Genomic DNA, 17,420 nt, shown 5'->3' with positions numbered 1-17,420 from the left:
AATTCTTATAAAAGTAATATGAGTAGTTTGTTTAAATTTGGTCATTATAGTAATTTTTCATCATAGTCTTTCCGTGTGGGGTGAGAACCGATCTGCCTCACTCAGAATGCTGGTTCCCAGGTTACTAGCGCACATTAAGAAAACAGCAGCTAGCCCTGGCTGGTGTAGCTCAGTGGATTGAGCACTGGCCTGTGAACTAAAAGGACACAGGTTCGGTTCCCAGTCAGGGCACATGCCTGGGTGGCAGGCATGTGAGAGGCAGCCAATTGACGTTTCTCTCCCCTCTCTTCCTCCTCTTCCCTCTCTGTAAATAAAAATCTTAAAAGTTTTAAGTGACTTGGTGAAGAACAGTTCTCTCTCCCCTTACCTAAGGTCTGCCAGCGCAGTGGGCCAGTCTATGCTATTTTCAATAGCACATAGAACGCTCCGAAACCTCAGTGCTTGTCCAAGGGGGCAGGACCCCAGGCCCAGGCCTCCGGGACCCAGTCTGCACTCCGCGAAGCAGAGACAGTACCTGCCCAAGTCAGAGCACAAGGGGGCACCGTAAAGGAGTGACCGCAAGCAGGTTTCATTAGTTTTATTTCTGTAAGCTTTAAATCATCCCTCACAAATTAGATTTTGTTACAACTGGATTCAGTAGAAACAGGAATATCAAGGTCACTATTTTCCGAAACACTTGACAAAAAAGGGAAGGGAACAATGACTCAGAATTCATAAAAGACCGTTAGAAAAGTCCCTAGACAAAAGCTAAGTAATCATTAACTTTAATTCTAACTGGTAGTGGGTTTTATTACAATTAGTTGGTATTAAGTTTCTTGCTTAAGTTCATAAATCTCTCCCTAAATATCACTGATCCTTGGCTAAGGGATAAATGGATGAACTCAGCAGCACTTTACGACATTCCATAGAAAAATGGAAAATAACTTTGTAAGGACATCATGGCGACAATCAGCAGCCAAGAGTCACAGGCTTCCTAATTACCAAAAGCATATACAATTTTAGTCTAGAAAAATAAGTCGATTTTATAAAATTAAGCTTTCAGGTCAAAAAGTACCCCCTTTAACAGGTACAAAGATACTGACAAATAGTCCCTAAAAATCGCACTAGTTGATGAAAAGAAAAACATGCCCTGCAGTTGCTGAGTGCAGTCAGGACTGGGACTCCACGAAGAGGCGACGCGCACGTCCTCAGCTGCTGGCCAGGGACTGGTGGATGGGCGGCTGGAAGCAGCGGACGTGCTCCACGGGCGTGCTCTCCCCATCACCCGACTTCAGGTACTTGTCCAAGATGGCGATGATCTCATCGTTCAGAATCTGGAACTTGCGAATTCTCTCCACCATCTTCTTCAAAGGCTACAACCGTTAAAATGAGCTGTTTAACTCTTAAAACATACATTTATTCTCGCCCCGACTGGTGTGGCTCAATGGGTTGGGTGTCATCCCACAAACCGAAAGGTCGGCGGTTCAATTCCCAGTCAGGGCACATGTGTGGGTTGTAGGCCAGGTCCCCAGTAGGGGGCGCAGTAGAGGCCACTGATGGATGTTTTCCTCCCCCTCTCCAAATATAAATTTAAAATAAAAGAAATTTACCCTTTGTTTTGAAATATAAGGATTTTCATATTTTCTCAGAAAAATTAGCAAACTATTGACACATACCATCTCTTAGGCAACTATTGGAACAATGATGACATTTTGCATGTGAACCCATTCCTGTGTTGGTTTCATTGCTACTGATAGACTTTGTACAGACTAACGACCTACTCACACAACTAGGTATTAAGAACCGACGGTGTGCAAAAAGCTGGGAACATAAAGATGTAGATATACGGTCAGTGGGGAAGAGCAGAAATCTAATGCGATAAAAATTTTAGAATTTCAGCAACTGAACGGAATGCATTCCTGCTGTAACTGAACCCGTATGTGCATAGATGCGCATGCGCACACAGGAAACTTGAAAAAGCATTGCTGGTTCTGCCTGTGCGGGGCAAGCAGAAGCCAAGGCCGCCTCAGGGACAGGTGCCAACAATGGCAGTGGGACACGGAGACGCCTGGGCTGTGAGTGAGCTGGCCGGTGCCTGGAGGTGCCCGGGCAGCCAGGGGCCACTCAGGAGGCTAAGTCAAGTTGGTAACAGCCCCTGGAGATGAGGAGCCAATCTGAATGAAGAGCAATCAAACAAGAGCCAGTACAGAAATCATGCAACAGACAAACATTTCAGAGTTCCGGATACCCCTGAGGCTTCAGGTACTAGAACTAAAAGATTAAGAATATAAACTACATGAAATGTGTAAAAGGAAAACAAAAAAAAGGCAAAAATTCAGTGAAAAAGCCCTGGCAGGAGCAGCTCAGTGGATTGAACGCTGGCCTGTGAAGCAAAGGGTTGCGAGTTCGAGTCCCAGTCAGGGCACATGCCTGCACTGCAGGCCAGGTTCCCTAGTAAGGGGCACGCGAGGTGCCAACCACACATCGATGTTTCTTCTTTCTCCCTTCCTCTCTAAAAATAAAATCTCTTTTTAGTAAAAGAATAAAACGGAATACTTAGTATTTTAACTGCCAGACTGCTTTACTTACCAACGACATTTAAATTCATTTTGGGAATGGAAAGAAAGCCTCAATGAGTGGCACCTTACACGCTAAAAACATCCCCCGAGAAAGAAGGTGTAATAAATGTAACAGAAAGTGTGCTTTTCTGTGAAGCGCCCGCACAGGAAAGAGCTCTTTCACGTACCACGTTTTTGATAATCTCGTCTTTGCCGTCGTGTTTCTGGACTTTGAGCAGATGGTAGCAGAAATCCAGCACCGCAAAGCGCCGCTGTTGCCCGAGAAGAACGATGATCATGCAGCCAGCCCAGTGCAGCCCGTCGCCGAAGCACTGCCTGCGAACGAGAAGCGGGGCAGAGCGGGCGCTCAGCGGGCGTCCCTCTCCGGACGCCAGTGGCCACGCCGGCCGCCGGGATCCGGCCCGGGGGGGAGCACTAGGCAGCCGGTGGCGCGTCCCTGTTGTTGGTGAGCACCTTTCAGGTCCCTGTGACACCCCCCCCCCGCCCCGTTGCCTGTTTTTAGATCACAGATCCTCCATGATGGGGTTCATGAGAATGGGGACCTACTTAGAGAAACGCACGCCGACGTGCCTGTTTCTGGGGGTGACTCCCGGAGGCCAAGCCCCGAGTCGCATCCTGCGTGTCTAGGAAGAACCTCTGTGTTGCGTGCGTAGCTTTAAAGCGGCTCACAGCAAACGTCCCGGCCGCTTTCAGAGGAGCGCGGTCCTGTGTGTTAACCCAACGCCAGCTGTCGCTGCCCTGCCCACGGAGCGACACATACTTACTCGACCGTGAACTCGTGCGTCCCCACGGGGATGCAGTAGACGAACTGCATGGCGCTCCACAGCCTGTGAAACTCGACGCACTCGTCCACGTGCATGACCCCGTTGCTGGGCAGCGGCCCGCGCCAGATGGGGTCGTCCAGGAAGGTCCGGATCCGCGTCAGGATGACCTCAAACATGGACAGGCCGCAGCAGAGACGCTCCTTGGTGAGCAGGTCCCCCTCTCTTGCTATGGCGATTTGCTGCAGAAAGGACAGCATGTCACAGGGCTATGGCCGAGCCGGGGACTGAAACCCAGCAGCCCCAGATTTGCTTCTGACTTGCTAAAAAATGATCTCAGCTCGCAGAGGAGGGTGTTTAGAAGCATCAAAAAAAATAAATATGTTGGCCCTTCCCTATATGTCTCACAAGCTTAAATATAATCCACGGTCAAGGAGGGCTGTCTAGTACGGCTGTTCTTAACCGGAGTGAGTTTGACTCTAGGGCACATTTGGCAATGTGCGCGGACATTGTTGGTCGTCACAGCTTGGCGTGGGTCTAGTGGCCTCTCACCAGCACAGGCTAGCCTACAATTCACAGGAAAACCCCCACAACAAAGAATCATCTGCCGCGATTGAGAATTGCGGAGCTTTCTACCCTGATACCTGCCTCCTGAGACTCCTACATTCTGTTCTTAAAAACCCACACAAAAGCCTCTCTCATGAGGAATGGATCACAAAAACAAGGGACATCACTGCATCCGTCTTACATGCCACTTTCCACGTGGCAGCTCACGCAAAATGTGCAGCCGCCCTGTGACCAGGTCCTGGTACGAACCCCACTGGAGGCACGAGGATCTGAGTGCACCCGCCCCCCTCCGATGCCCCGCCCCCTCCCCGAAACCCCGCCCCTCCCCCGCCGTCTGGGCGGCGGGCAGAGCGGAAGCGCCGCGCCCCTGGCCTGACGTGGACCCAGCGCGCGTTAATTACCTGGGGCGTCCCCAGTCTTTCGATCAGAGGCACGAGATGCAGCGGCGCGTACTTAGATTCAAGCCTTTTCATTTTGGCATCGAGTCTCTCTCCCTCTGCGGTGCAAAACAATATTTTACACTCCTTTGTTTGAAAAACAATCATAACAATTACATTTTATATATTAAAAAACCCCCCACAAATGACTGCTTGTGAAGATGACCTGATACATACAGATTCTCTCTGAAAATTCATTTTAGAACTGGCTCATGTGATATTTTAATTCCACATGACGGAACTGGTTTTATGGTCAATACCTTTAAAAACGTACTGACATTGCGTGGTGGGCACACAATGCAATAGACAGATCCCGTATCATAGAGCTGTAACTTGAAACCTGTCTGGCCGTGTTAACTAATGTCACTTCAATAAATAGAATTCAATTAAACACCACTTCCGGAAAATTCCCAGTGTAACCGGAAGCAGAGAGCCGCGCCGCGAACCTCGGTATTTTTTAGCTCTGGCCTCTGTGGGTTCATCCCGGCGCCCCTCCCCGCCCCCCCCCGCCCCCCCGGCCCATCCATTCTGAAGCGCATCTGCGACATCCCATCCCTTCAGCCCAGATCAGTTCGGTTTTCTGTTTTTCTTTAGCTCTGTTATATTACCAGTTACCCCCGGTGACAGCCAGCCCGGCGCGAACTGAAACAAAACGGGCTTCGCTTCTCTGGCGCCACGTCCCCTGCGCCAGCAGAGCGCGGGCTGGCGGGAGGGGCTCACCTTTCACGTGCACCCGCGGCAGGATGTTCTGGAAGGGGGCTGCGTGCAGCAGGTCACACACTTCTTCTAAAGACTAGGACGAAGGGAGAGGAGGCCGCGTTAGGAAGTCACCTCAAGGCACAGACAGACGAGCCCCCTGGCAGCCAGGCCCCCCAGACTCTGGCACAGCATGGGCGTGACTTGCAGGGTCCGCAGACAGGCGGGCTTTTCTGCTGAGATGCTCAGATCAGACCCGTGTTAAGGGTCGCTTCCGTGTATGGGAATCTCCAGGTTCGGAGCGACGACTGCAGTTATCTGCAGACTTTCTCCTGTGCGGGAGGTCAGCACCCACAATCCCCCGCTGCCCAGGGGTGAACTGTGTATTGTCGCCATGTAGTGTGAAATAAAATGGCCTAAGTACTATGGAGCACAGAATGCTCTGGGGCGGTGAAGATAGTTCTCTGGGAACCGAACCAGCAACCTTTCAGTTCACAGGCTGGGGCACTTAATCCACTGAGCCACACCAGCCAGGGCCAGAAGGCCCTTTTGGGAGCCTTGACCCACTGAGTTTATTTAATGGGGAGGGGGGAGGCCAGTAATTTCGCTGGAGTCACTGTTAGCCACGGGTACTTGGAAAGTGACTCATGCACCTAAACAACTAAATTTTTTTTTTAATCCTCACACAAGGATATGTCTCTTGATTTTAGAGAAGGAAGAGAGAGGGAGAAACATCGATGTGAGAGAGAAACATTCATCACCTGCCTCCTGCACATGCCCTGACTGGGAATCGAACCCACAATCTTTCCATGTATGGGATGATGCTCCAAGCAGCTGAGCCACACCGGCCAGGGCAGACCACAAACTCCTTTAAAAAGGTCCTAAAAACCCTGCACAACACCCATTCTCCACGACAGTGTAATGTAGAGGGAAGTTCGCCTCCAGTATCACAGGGGTGGCAGAACTCTACACACTTGTCTTGAACCTCAACATGGTCAAGAGCGGAGCATCGGCCCAGAGCCTAAGGCTCCTGGGAAGGGCTGCCAAGACTGCGGGACATGGACCACGGGGCAGGCACAAGATGCGACACGCTCAGCACCTCCGGGAGTCTAAGAATTGCACAGCAGTCAAACCACTACACAGAAACTGTCAACAGAAAGGCAAGACACACACTGGCGGACAGGCACGCTCTCTGCTCTCTGCAGAGAGGATGCAGAGCTGAGCCGTCCCATGCCCATCACGCACGCGTCCCGCTGTCACCGAACGTGAACCTAGGACACTACAGAGGACAGGCAGGCATGCTTGTGAATCACCCATCATGAAGTGGGCAAGTGCGTTGAAGGAACCTTCCAAAAAAATTCACTGCAGCCGAATGCAGCCTCTCACCACAACGCCAGCTGGTCCATTGATACAGATGGGTTCCTAGAACACTCACCCAGCGGGGGAAGCCTGGACTATAAGGGGCCCGCCCTCCAGACAATAATTCCGGGTTCTTTTGGGACCCCTTTGTATGTTATATATGTTAGTGTGGCTGCAGCCAATGCCACACAGTAAAAATATCTTTTACAATGCTCACGTAATAAAATATTCTGAAATGAACTGCACTGCATTTTTGTTTTTCAAGTGCAGGGAACAAATTCAAATGAAAGTCTCAAGGGTCGTGAAGAGGAATGGTGCTTTACTGGCCTCTCCCACCCCCAATTAAATAATTAAACAGCCCCAATGGATCAAGCCTCTCAGAAGTGTCTTCTGGCCCTGGCTGGTGTGGCTCAGTGGATGGAGTCCTGGCCTGCGAACTGAAAGGTCGCTGGTTCGAGTCCCAGTCAGGACACATGTCTCCGTTGCAGGCCTGGCCCCCAGCAGGGGGCGTGTGAGAGAGTCAACTGGTTGATGCTTCTCTCCCTCCCTCCCTCCCTTCCCATCTCTCTAAAAATAAATAAATAAAATCTTTATTAAAAAAAGGGAGGGCTTCCTGTTTTTACCCGTGGGGCAGGCGGGCACTCACCAGGCTCTGCTCGATGAGCAGGCAGAACAGCACGGCGTTGCCCACCTCCCGCAGGTTCTGGAAGCACACGGTCTTCAGCTCCGCGTACTCCACGATGTCCTTCAGCTGGTGGTGGAAGAACTCCAGGATGCCTGTGGTGGCAGAGGGTAAGCGGCAGGGGTGGACGCGCAACATCCTCTGGCACGGCCACCGCGCCCACCATAGAGACAGCCACACGTCCCCAGACACCAACACCCTCCCTGTGCGATGGCGGTTGGTGGAGCCCCAGGCCCAGCCTTTGGCTCCAGAGCCTCCTTCTCCATCAACCCTGTATTTTCTGAAGGGGCAGCAATCAGACGAATAAATGAGGAAGACCACAGCATCACCTCCAGTAGAGGCAGGAGAGGGATTCGGTCAAATTCAGCCTCCCTCAAAGACACAGATAGGGATGCACTTAATCTGACAAAGGTCGCTGGCAGAGAGGCTGCAGCTGACGTCAGGCTCAGCGGGGAGATGTGCAAGCTTCCTCTTTAAGCTCCGAGGAAAGACACTGCATCTCCCCCACAGGCCTGTGGGCCTGGACTTCGCAATAAGGCACGAAAAGACAGAAGGTGTGAAAACTGGAAAGAAAGCCAATGTTCCTTCAGCTGACCCATGAACCCTGGGTCAAAGCTCCCTGTCGAAAATCCCTGAGCTGACTCCGGAATTTACAGGGTCATGCGGAAGACCTGCAACTACCAAAATAACCCTGAGGAGAAGAAAGTTGGAGACTTAAGAGGTTTCAAACCCCTCATCCCAAAAGGTCAGGCCCGAGGGCTTTCTACAAGGACCTCGTGCCCCACCTGCCTGAGGCTGTCCCTCACTGCGGTCCACATCCCCCGCTTCACCTGCCTGCCCTGTCCCCCAGGGCTCAGCATCGTCCCCGTCCCTGTGAGAGCGCAGGCTCTCAGCAGAGGGCACGCTCCCTCACGGCGTCACCCCCCTGACGGGCCCTCAGAGTTGGGAGAGCAACGTGACTTCTCCCAACGGAGGTGCCCAGGGGCGGGGCCACAGCAGCCCTCACCGGGATGGCAGTGGGGGTCGGGGGGGGGGGACACAGACATGACGAGCCCCCCCCCACCCGTCCACAGCTCTGAGTTTGGCCTAAATGCCTTCGTTTTCAACGTTTAAACTTGGCATGTCTGGCCAGGATATGAGCACTGGTTTTATTGTCCCGACGTGACTCAAATCCTTTTGGCCAAGGAGCTGACGTTCGACTCTCCCAAGCGAGGCCCCGTGGCCGAATGGGTCACCTCACCATCTCCTTCAACACCAAGGACAGCCACCCTGGCTGGCCGCCCATTGGGACATCTCTCATCGGTGACCCAAGTGTGGGCCCAAGTCAACTACCCAGACAAGTCTCCCAGCTTCCAAAAAAGGATCAATCGATAATAGGTAAAGACGGTTCTGTCCCAAGACAAGGTTCCTGCGGTACCACTTTGTCACGAACAGCACCTTCTTCTTTTTATTTATTTATTTATTTATTTATTTATTTTCTTTCTCATTCGGCTGCTGGAGGGGCCTCGCGAAACCCTGACAGAGAGTGGCACGAACAGCACCTTCTGAGGCCATTAGGGCCCTTTACATGGACAGCCCCCACCAGCTCCTGTCAGGTGACAGGGGCCTGGTTCCCTGAGGGCACATCTGCCTGAGCCCCCCCCCCCTCCCCGCACACAGGCTGTGCCCGGAGGGGACGTGGGAGGAGCAGTGTCCTTCCCGGTCCCCTTAAGCCCAGCAGGGCAGTCAGACCCCGCACTCAAACTCGCTGCTTCTCCCTGGTGGGTGATTTTTTTTGTTTTGAAATCCTCACCCCAAGGATGTGTTCACTGATTTGAGAGAGAGAGGAAGGAAGAGAGAAACATCCATGTGAGAGAGAAGCATTGATTGGTTGCCTCCTGTCTGCACTCTGACCGGGGATCCAACCCGTAGCTTCTGGTGCATGAGGTGATGCTCCAGCCACTGAGCCACGCGGGCCGGGCTCCCTGGTTGGTGATCTTTCAGGTCCCCGTGCGGTAGGGGGGCTGTGGATTAGTCACCCAGCAAGACTGACGGATGCTGTGGCGCCTCACTTTCTCACCATAAACGGCAACTCCAACACCCTTCCCAGCGCACCTGGTTTGTCCTCCTGAGACAATTGGCTGTGGTTGGACCCCACCCCACGCCCAGTCCGCACCCAGGGAAAGCAGGTTGGATTCTTTCTGATCAGAAATGCCCGAGGACTTCCCGTCCTGGGGTCCGAGGGCTGGCGAGGCCCCGCCCCCGCCCCCGCAGCAAGGCATGCGCACTCACCTGGGGAGCCGTACTCGTGCCGGGGCAGGCGGCAGATCTTGGGCATCACCTCCATCAGCGTCTTCACGTACTGCAGGATCGTGCCTTGCAGCTGCAGGGACGCAGGCTGCGTCAGCCACCGGCTGCCCTGACCCGCAGGCGCGGGCGGCACACGGGGCTTTGTGACAAGGGTCCTGTCCGCAAAGCACAGGGTACCCGCAGGACCCAGGCTCCTCTGAGCGGGGAAAGGAAACCCCAGCCTCCGCCAGGGTGACCTCGCACCGCGGGCGCACGTTCTGAGTCACAACTCCCTTTAGAGAGGCGCGTGGCCGGAGGTGCGACCGCGGGAGGGCAGGCGCTCTGAGGAAGGGACGTCCTGGCAGGGCGGGCTCTGGGTGCCCCGCGGTGGGGAGCCACTCCAACACAGGACCGGGTCACCTCGTGCACCAACTGTGGACTCCTGGAGGGGACTAGTCTCCTGAATTTATGAGACACTCTAGCAAATTAATCCAACCGACAAAGGGGTTGTAGAAGCCGCTGATTTAGAGCCAGTCGGTCCGGGGCACAGAGGACAACCCTGACTTTGGGTTGGTGTCCGGGGGTGCTGAGGGGCGGGCAGTCCTGTGGGACTGAGCCCTTCCCCTGTGGCGTCTGTTGCCATTGGCAGAGACGGCGTCAGAGCTGAGCTGAATTCCAGGACGCCCAGCCAGGGTCTGAGAGCTGCACAGAAGGGAAGAGGCGACACCGCTCCCAGCAGTGGAACTGGGTGCAGAGGCCCTCGCCGGGGAAGGAAGTACACGCGCAGGAGACGTACCAGGCTCTTAACGACCTTCAGCAGCTCCTCCATGACCACTGCGATGCCCTGGTAGCCGAGCAGCCGGCAGATGACCTGGAAGTGCGGCGGCCCCACGAAGTTCCTGTAGCTGCCGTAGATGCTGGAGTAGGCCAGGTTTAGCGCCTGGGGACAGAGGGCATGCGTACTTGAGACAGTCTCCAGAGTTTACAAGTAGCCCCTATGCAAGGTACATTCAACACACGACTGCCTTAGGTGGGGGAGGGGGTATTGCCCACAGGATGTCAGGCTGCCCTTACGTGCAGTGATGTGTTCAACCTGAAGACATGAAAAGCAATCTTGCTAAGACAGGAAAAATAAAATTGGTTTTTCAACTTTACTAAACTATCCATTCTACAGAGGCCACCTTGAGGTCCTGGAAAGAGAAATGTATATATCTTAGCACCTCGCTGCTGCAAAGAAGCTGCCCCTCATCTCCTGGGGACACACCTGAGGACAGGCTCCGATAGCATCGCCTAGTAAGGGTCACCAGGGAGCCGGGAATGCAGTCCACAGGGTCAGGGTGGTTTTCTGTAGGTCATCTAAGGATGTGGGTGCACATATAGCAGTAAGCATTTGTGCTATGAATTGTCCTCTCAGACGGCCTTAGCTGCATCCCACAGATTTTGATATATTTGCACTTCATCAGTTCAGTGTCTTAAAATCTTCCCTTGAGACTTCCTCTTGACCCTCAAATCGTTTGGATTTCTGTTAATTTTCAAGTGTTTGCAGACTTTTTGGGTCATCTTTTTGCTACGGATTACTCATTTGAGTTCACTGTGGTCAAAGAACACACTGTATGATTTCTAGTCTTTTCATTTCGTTGAGGTTTGTTTTATGGCCAAGAATATGGTTTATCTTGGGGAATGCTCCTGGATGCTTGAAATTAATGTGTGTTCTGCTGCTGCTGGGTGGAGTGTTCCAGACATGTCAGTGGTTGATGGTATTCAGTTCTTTTTTATCATTGCTGATTTTCTATCTGCTATTCTACTGCTTACTTACGGAATAAGAATGCTGAGTTCCCCAATTGTAACTGGAGTTGTTCATTTCTTTTTTCACTTACGTTAGCTTTCACGTCAGGTGTTTTGAAACTCGAATGCTTGGTACATAAACATTTGGGATTGCTATATTTTCTTTGTGGCTTGACCCTTTGACCTTTATGTGATGCTCCTGGTAATATTCTTTGCTCTGAAATTCTCCTTTATCTTATGTCAATACAATCACGCCTGCTTTCTTATGATTAATGTTTGTATGACACCATTTTACTTTCAGCCTCCCTATATCATTAACTTGCAGTGAGTTTCTTGCATGATGTTTTCAATTCTCTTTCAACTCTTTCAACCTCTTTCAATCAAGCCAAATCTGTGTCTTTCAACTGTATTTAGACTACTTGCACTTAATACGTTTACCCATAATGACTGATATTTAAATGGGCTCTTCAGTAGACTGTATTTCATTCTTCCTGTCTTTCTGCAAGTCACTTAAACATATTTTAGAATTCTATTGTGATTTACCTATTTTTGAGAATATCTCTTTGTCCCAGTCTTTTAGTGATTGTTCTTGGTTTTACATTCCAGGAGTGTGCATCTTACGGTCCACGCAGGCAGCTCAGGATGACCGTGAATGCAGCCCACCACAAAATCATAAATTTACTTAAAACATGATGAGATTTTTTTGTGTGACTGTGTGTCACAATGTCTTTAATGTGTGGGCCAAGACAACTGTGCTTCCAGTGTGGCCTACCACGCCAAAAGGTAGGACACCCCTGCTACATTACGTAACTTATCACAATCTACTGTCGCCAACATTTTCGCACTGTGACGTGAGGTGTACCATGCTTCCCTCCACCTGGGTCCCTGAATCCTCCCCCACCTTTTTTTTAGAGATTTCATTTATTTTTAGACAGAGGGGAAGGGAGGGAGAAATACAGGGAGAGAAACATCAAGGTGTGGTTGCCTCCAGCATGTCCCCTACTGGGAACCTGGCCTGCAACCCAGGCCCATGCCCTGACTGGGAATTGAACTGGTGATCCTTTGGTTCACAGGCTGGCAGGCAATCCACTGAACCACGCCCACCGGGGCTTATTTTATTTTATTAATTTAATCCTCACCCACGGATATTTTTATTTATTTACTTTTATTGCTTTTTAGAGAGAGAGGAAAAGAGAGAAAGAGCGAGAGAAACACGGAGCAGTTGCCTCCCGTATGCACCCCGATGGGGGATTGAACCCGCCACCTTTTGGTGCACAGATGACACTCCAGCTGACTGAGCCACCCGGCCAGGGCACCAGCCTGCCTTTTACATTTGCTGGCAGATTCCCTGAACCAGTGACTCAGAGAGCATGAGAACGGGTTTTTCTTGGGGTCCACAGAGTGTGGGCGTCACCTCGGTGCGGGGAAGGGCAGCGCCTGATCCCTGCCCGGGCCTTGCATCCCGCGTCCAGCAGGCGCCGCCCGTCTGACCAGAGGGGCCTCCCAGCGGCGGCCAGGAGCCATGTGCTTTCACCTCATACCTCCCTCTCCAGAGGCAGGTGACGCTGGGGACTGCTCTGCAGGTGAGGAATCTTCGGTCAAGTGACGGGAAGGCAGAGGGCGTCTTACTGGCTTTGGGGCTCCCTTCCTCCCGGCCTATCTCATCGGCCAGGCCCCCACCCCTCCTCCAGCCCAGGCCTCTCTGGCTCCTGGGTGCCCACCCCGCCTCCCGCCGCACCAAGAACCGGCCTCCCCAGCCGCCAGGCACAGCAAGTCCTGCCGGGTCACCTCCAAAACACGCTTGAAATCACCTACTTCTCTCCGTCTCTGTCACTGTCCCTTGGTCCAAGCCACCGTCTCCTGCCTGGCCTGCGGGGACACCCTTCCCTGGATGCCATTCTCTGTTCACTCCCAGACCCCCGCAGACCTCGGACCCTGGCCCAGCGTCTCAACTCCCCGCCCGACCCCCGCCTCAGCCCCCAGACGCTCTGCAGAGCTGGCTCGTCTCAGGATCCAGATCTTCCCAGACTCAGGCCGCCCTCGAAAGCCACTCAAGGCTCTGTGACAACGGTCTCCTCGCAGTGTTCCTAGGGGTGCGCTTCTCACAGGGACACCGCCTCCGCCCGCCCCCCCCGACACCACGCAGAGCGCATGCGCAGGCCCCCAAGGGCAGCCAATACGGCGTCACTTTTGGCTTGAAATTCCGCACGACCTGCATCCAGGCTGCTTCTGTTCCCACCAACACCGGTCTCCCCTCCCCCCAAACACGTCCCCCTCCTCTAACCCCCAGCCGGTCAGCTGACACGTGTCATTTCTTCCTCAGCTGACGGGGTGAAGACTTAAAAGTGGCCACATTCACCCACAAAGTGCTGTGGCGCTGTGACCAAGTCCAGCGGGTGGCTGAGGGGCCCGGGGATAAGTGCACGGTGACAATGTCACCAGCCAGGGAGGGAGGGAGGGAGACAGGGTACTGAGATGGAGTCACAGCCTGGAATGTGGCCCTTTCATGCCATTATGTGACCTGCACCTTGCGGCAGGCGTCCTGCCCAAACCTCTGCCTCGAGTGTCAGATCCCTGAGCTGAGGCTGCGGGACGCTGTGGGCAGAGGGTCCGTTCCCCTCCCTGCACAGCCCGCAAGCGACACCCACATCAAAGGGACAGCTCACAACCAAAGAGAACAATACAAACACACCGTGACTAGAGCTGAGAAGAGGACACTTTTGTCAGCCTCGGGTCCGCCAGGGGGCGCCATTTACCTTCCTGGGGCTCTTTGCTACCGGCAGGTCCGTTTGGAGTTTGATTTCTTTAAACGCAATAAAATACAGGCTCCCTCCGAATAAAGTTGAAAATAAAATTACATAGGATAAAATTGGAATGAAATTGAAATGGAATGAAATGAAGTGCAATAAATAAGTAAAGTAAAATAAAATAAAAATACAGGCCCCCTGGCCTGTCACTCGATCCTGGTGACAGATCCTAACAACTCTGCGGACAAGACACTCCTTGGGTCCCCGGGGCCAGGGAGGCCGCTGCTGTCTTATTTCCTTAGGGTCCGGCCTCTCAGAAGGGAAGGCATTTACCGTAAACCCGGCCGATGCCCCAGGACCCCACGGCTGCAGCGGCGCACTGGCCCCCTCGTTCCCTAGAACCTTCTCCGCTCCCATGGGCAAGGCCACCGTGGCCGGCGCCACACCCTTCTGTCCAGGTGCTGGTGAGGCTGGATAGCTGTTTTTACTTTTTTCACCACGTTTGGGGGAAATGGCTGGTCATTGTATGCGTTTCCTTTTTATCAACGAGTGTTTGTATTTTTATCATTAAATTGTATGAGGGCTTTCTACATAGGGTGGGGCTAAAAGAGGCTTACAGCTGTGAGTATATAAAAGAGTTTACTCTCTCTTTTTTTTAATTCTCGCCTTAGGCTATATTTTTTACTGGTTTGAGAGAGAGAGAGAGAGAGAAAGAAACACCGATCAGTTGCCTCCCCTACGCGCCTTGACAGGGGATCGAACCTGCAACCTTTTTTGGTGCACAGGACGATTCTCCAACAAACTGAGCCACACGGCTAGGGCCATAGTTTATTCTTGTATCATTATTAATTAATTACTGTAATGTTTTGCAGACAAACAACCATAAACCTACTTTTGCACCACCCTGAATAACAACACTAAAAACCCTTAATAAACCCAGCCGCCCTCAACCTGGACACGGGTCTTATCTTACTACGCAGCGATGCTGTGCTGTGTGTTTTCTCAGCGGTGCCGAGTGGCGCTGCGCGGTTTCTCGGCCGTGCCATGTGGTTTTCCCCTGGGTCGCTTGTGGCTTCTGGAAGCCACTCATGCCCGCGTGCTCCTCCCTTTGTGTGTCACACAGGACAGGCGGCCCCGTCCTCCCTCACAGACGTGCCCCCAAGCCCTTTGCAAAAACTTTCTTGGCTTCTTATTTTTCACCTTTAAATCTGCCAACAATCCGACTTATTTTAGTGCTGGGAGTTAGGACAGACGCAACCAAACATCCCTTCGCCAGAGCGTTGACCCAACAGTCAATAGTTTTCAGAAAACAGGAACGTTCTATACGTGGCAGGATACATTTACATCATCGTAATTGAACTGATTTAAGCTAAACTTCGAAATGTGCTTAATTGTTAACTTAGATATCATAACACAAACACATAAAAAAGCCCACCTTGGATCCGTGCAAATACTGGGGTTGTGCATTGGGCTGTTTGTCCCTCTGAAATTCTTGAGAAAATGGTAACACTGTCCGAACAAATCTGAATAAGAAAGAAAAGAAAACCGAAAATGTAATGGTTCTTTAAAATTCAGAACTTTTCCACTACGCGTCAATTAAATCTTCCAGTTAACTGAAAGCATTGTATAGAAAAACTCAAGGAAATCGAAAATCAGAATATAGATGAGATGCAAATACTCTGAAGTTTGATAAATGTATTCAAAGTTCAGGAACGAAGTAAGAGGATCAGGAAACCCCGGAAACACAGCCTCCAAACGCAGGGAGAGGGTCCAGTCCCTTGGTAGCAGGACCATGTTAAACCGGCTGCCTCAGCTGCCGTGGTTTCCAGTCTGGATCCCGCTCCAGGCAAGACTTGCAAGCTGTGCATGGGGAACACCCTCCACAGGGCATCCCGGCTCTGTTTCCGTCCCCTCAGGCAACGGCCAATGTCTGAGGAACAGTGGCTTTATTAATTTGGTCCAGTTTCCCAAGTGAGGCAAAAAAAAAAAAAACAAACAACAAAACGAAATCCATGTCGTTATTCCACTATCCCCCAAAACTTTGGAAAAACCCTATTTCAACCATGTATTCTCAATCTAAAGACAAAAAAAGTTGGAAAAAAAATTACTGATTTCTAGTTAGTAGCTTTGTTTCATAGTGGGAAGGATGAGTAATTCTGAAACAACTCACATTTTCAAGAATTGAGCAAGTGAGTAAATACACTGAGAATAATGAAACGAGAATTCTCAGCGTAAAAGGAAGTCACAAAAATGGGAAAGAAGAAGAGCAGGATGAACCCAGCACCGCTAAACTGGAGTTTAAGATACGGGTGAGTTCATGGTTTTAATGCACAAAGAACAATGGAGACGCACATTACGGCTCCATGGCCCCTGCAGAGATCACGTGACCTACACAGACACTTCTCCCAAGAAGACAAACGAATGGCCAACAGACATATGAAAAGATGCTCAACCTCACTAGCTGTTAGGGAAATGCAAATCGAAACCACAATGAGATGCCACCTCCCCCCTGTTAGGATGGCTATTGTCAACAAGACAGGTACTGACAAGGGTCGGAGAGATTGTGGAGGAAAAGGAACCCTCGTTCACTGCTGGTGGGAATGGAGACGGGTACAGCCTCTATGGAAAACAGCCTGGCAGTTCCTCAAATAAAGGGTAGAGCTACCATATGACCCAGCAGTCCCTCTCCTCGGTATCTACCCGAAAAACTCGAAAACATGTATCTGCAAAGACACACGCACCCGTATGTTCATTGCATCATTATTCACGGTGGCCAAGACATGGAGACAACCGAAGCGACCTTCGATGGCGGACTGGATAAAGCAGATGTGGTGCATATAGAACGGAACGCTGCTCAGCCATGAGAGAAAACGAAATCCTGCCGTTTGTGACAACATAGATGGATCCTGAGAATATTGTGCTGAGTGAAACAAGCCAGTCAGAAAAACCCAAGAACCACATGATTTCACTCATCTGTGGGATACAGAACTGAAACTCGTGGTCACCGACAGCGGTGTGGTGGTTACCACAGGGAAGAGGATGGGGGTGGGGAGCGGGGAGGAGTTGGGGGTGGAAGGGGCCTATATACGGTGACGGAAGATCTGACATTGGGTGGTGGGCACGCAGTGCGACATACAGATCACGTATCACAGAAATGTCCACTTGAGACCTGTATGATCCTATTAACCGATGTCACCCCAATAATTTAATTAAAAATTGCAAAAAAAAAAAAAAAAGCCCTGGCTGGTGTGGCTCAGTGGATTGAGCCCCAGCCTGCAAACCAAAGTGTCACCAGTTCGATTCCCAGTCAGGGCATGTGCCTGGGTGGCAGGTCAGGTCCCCCGCAGGGGGCGCACGAAATGCGAGCACACATTGATGTTTCCCTCCCTCTCTTTCTCCTTCCCTTCCCCTCTGTCTAAAAATAAATAAATAAGATCTTTTTTAAAATTGCAAAAAAAATAAAAGGAGAGAGAATCTGAAGTCTTATTACCAGAACCTCAGAGCGGGACTTATTCAGGAACAGGGTGACGGTGGATGCAATGAGTTAAGATGAAGTCATG

General features: G+C 51.5%; 1 protein-coding gene across 2 annotated transcripts in view; it reads right to left on the bottom strand.

Moving 5' to 3' along the window:
• Nucleotides 1–567: 567 nt before the first annotated feature.
• The window catches only part of CYFIP1 (cytoplasmic FMR1 interacting protein 1), a 93,407-nt gene continuing 76,554 nt past the window's right edge, over nucleotides 568–17,420 (bottom strand). For both annotated transcript variants that reach the window (XM_054561935.1, XM_054561936.1), the window contains 9 exons: nucleotides 15,296–15,383; nucleotides 10,125–10,268; nucleotides 9,332–9,422; nucleotides 7,025–7,155; nucleotides 5,044–5,116; nucleotides 4,288–4,382; nucleotides 3,323–3,561; nucleotides 2,726–2,873; nucleotides 568–1,352 (listed from right to left, as the gene is read on the bottom strand). In XM_054561935.1, coding sequence (XP_054417910.1) covers nucleotides 1,188–1,352; nucleotides 2,726–2,873; nucleotides 3,323–3,561; nucleotides 4,288–4,382; nucleotides 5,044–5,116; nucleotides 7,025–7,155; nucleotides 9,332–9,422; nucleotides 10,125–10,268; nucleotides 15,296–15,383 — 1,174 coding nt within the window. In that variant the 3' untranslated portion in view covers nucleotides 568–1,187. The remainder of the gene's footprint in view (nucleotides 1,353–2,725; nucleotides 2,874–3,322; nucleotides 3,562–4,287; nucleotides 4,383–5,043; nucleotides 5,117–7,024; nucleotides 7,156–9,331; nucleotides 9,423–10,124; nucleotides 10,269–15,295; nucleotides 15,384–17,420) is intronic.

Source organism: Pteronotus mesoamericanus, unplaced genomic scaffold (genome assembly GCF_021234165.1).
Source record: "Pteronotus mesoamericanus isolate MK-2021 breed Mesoamerican mustached bat unplaced genomic scaffold, CSHL_Meso_final scaffold_582, whole genome shotgun sequence".
NCBI lineage: Eukaryota > Metazoa > Chordata > Mammalia > Chiroptera > Mormoopidae > Pteronotus > Pteronotus mesoamericanus.
This window is presented reverse-complemented; position numbering and strand designations above follow the sequence as displayed.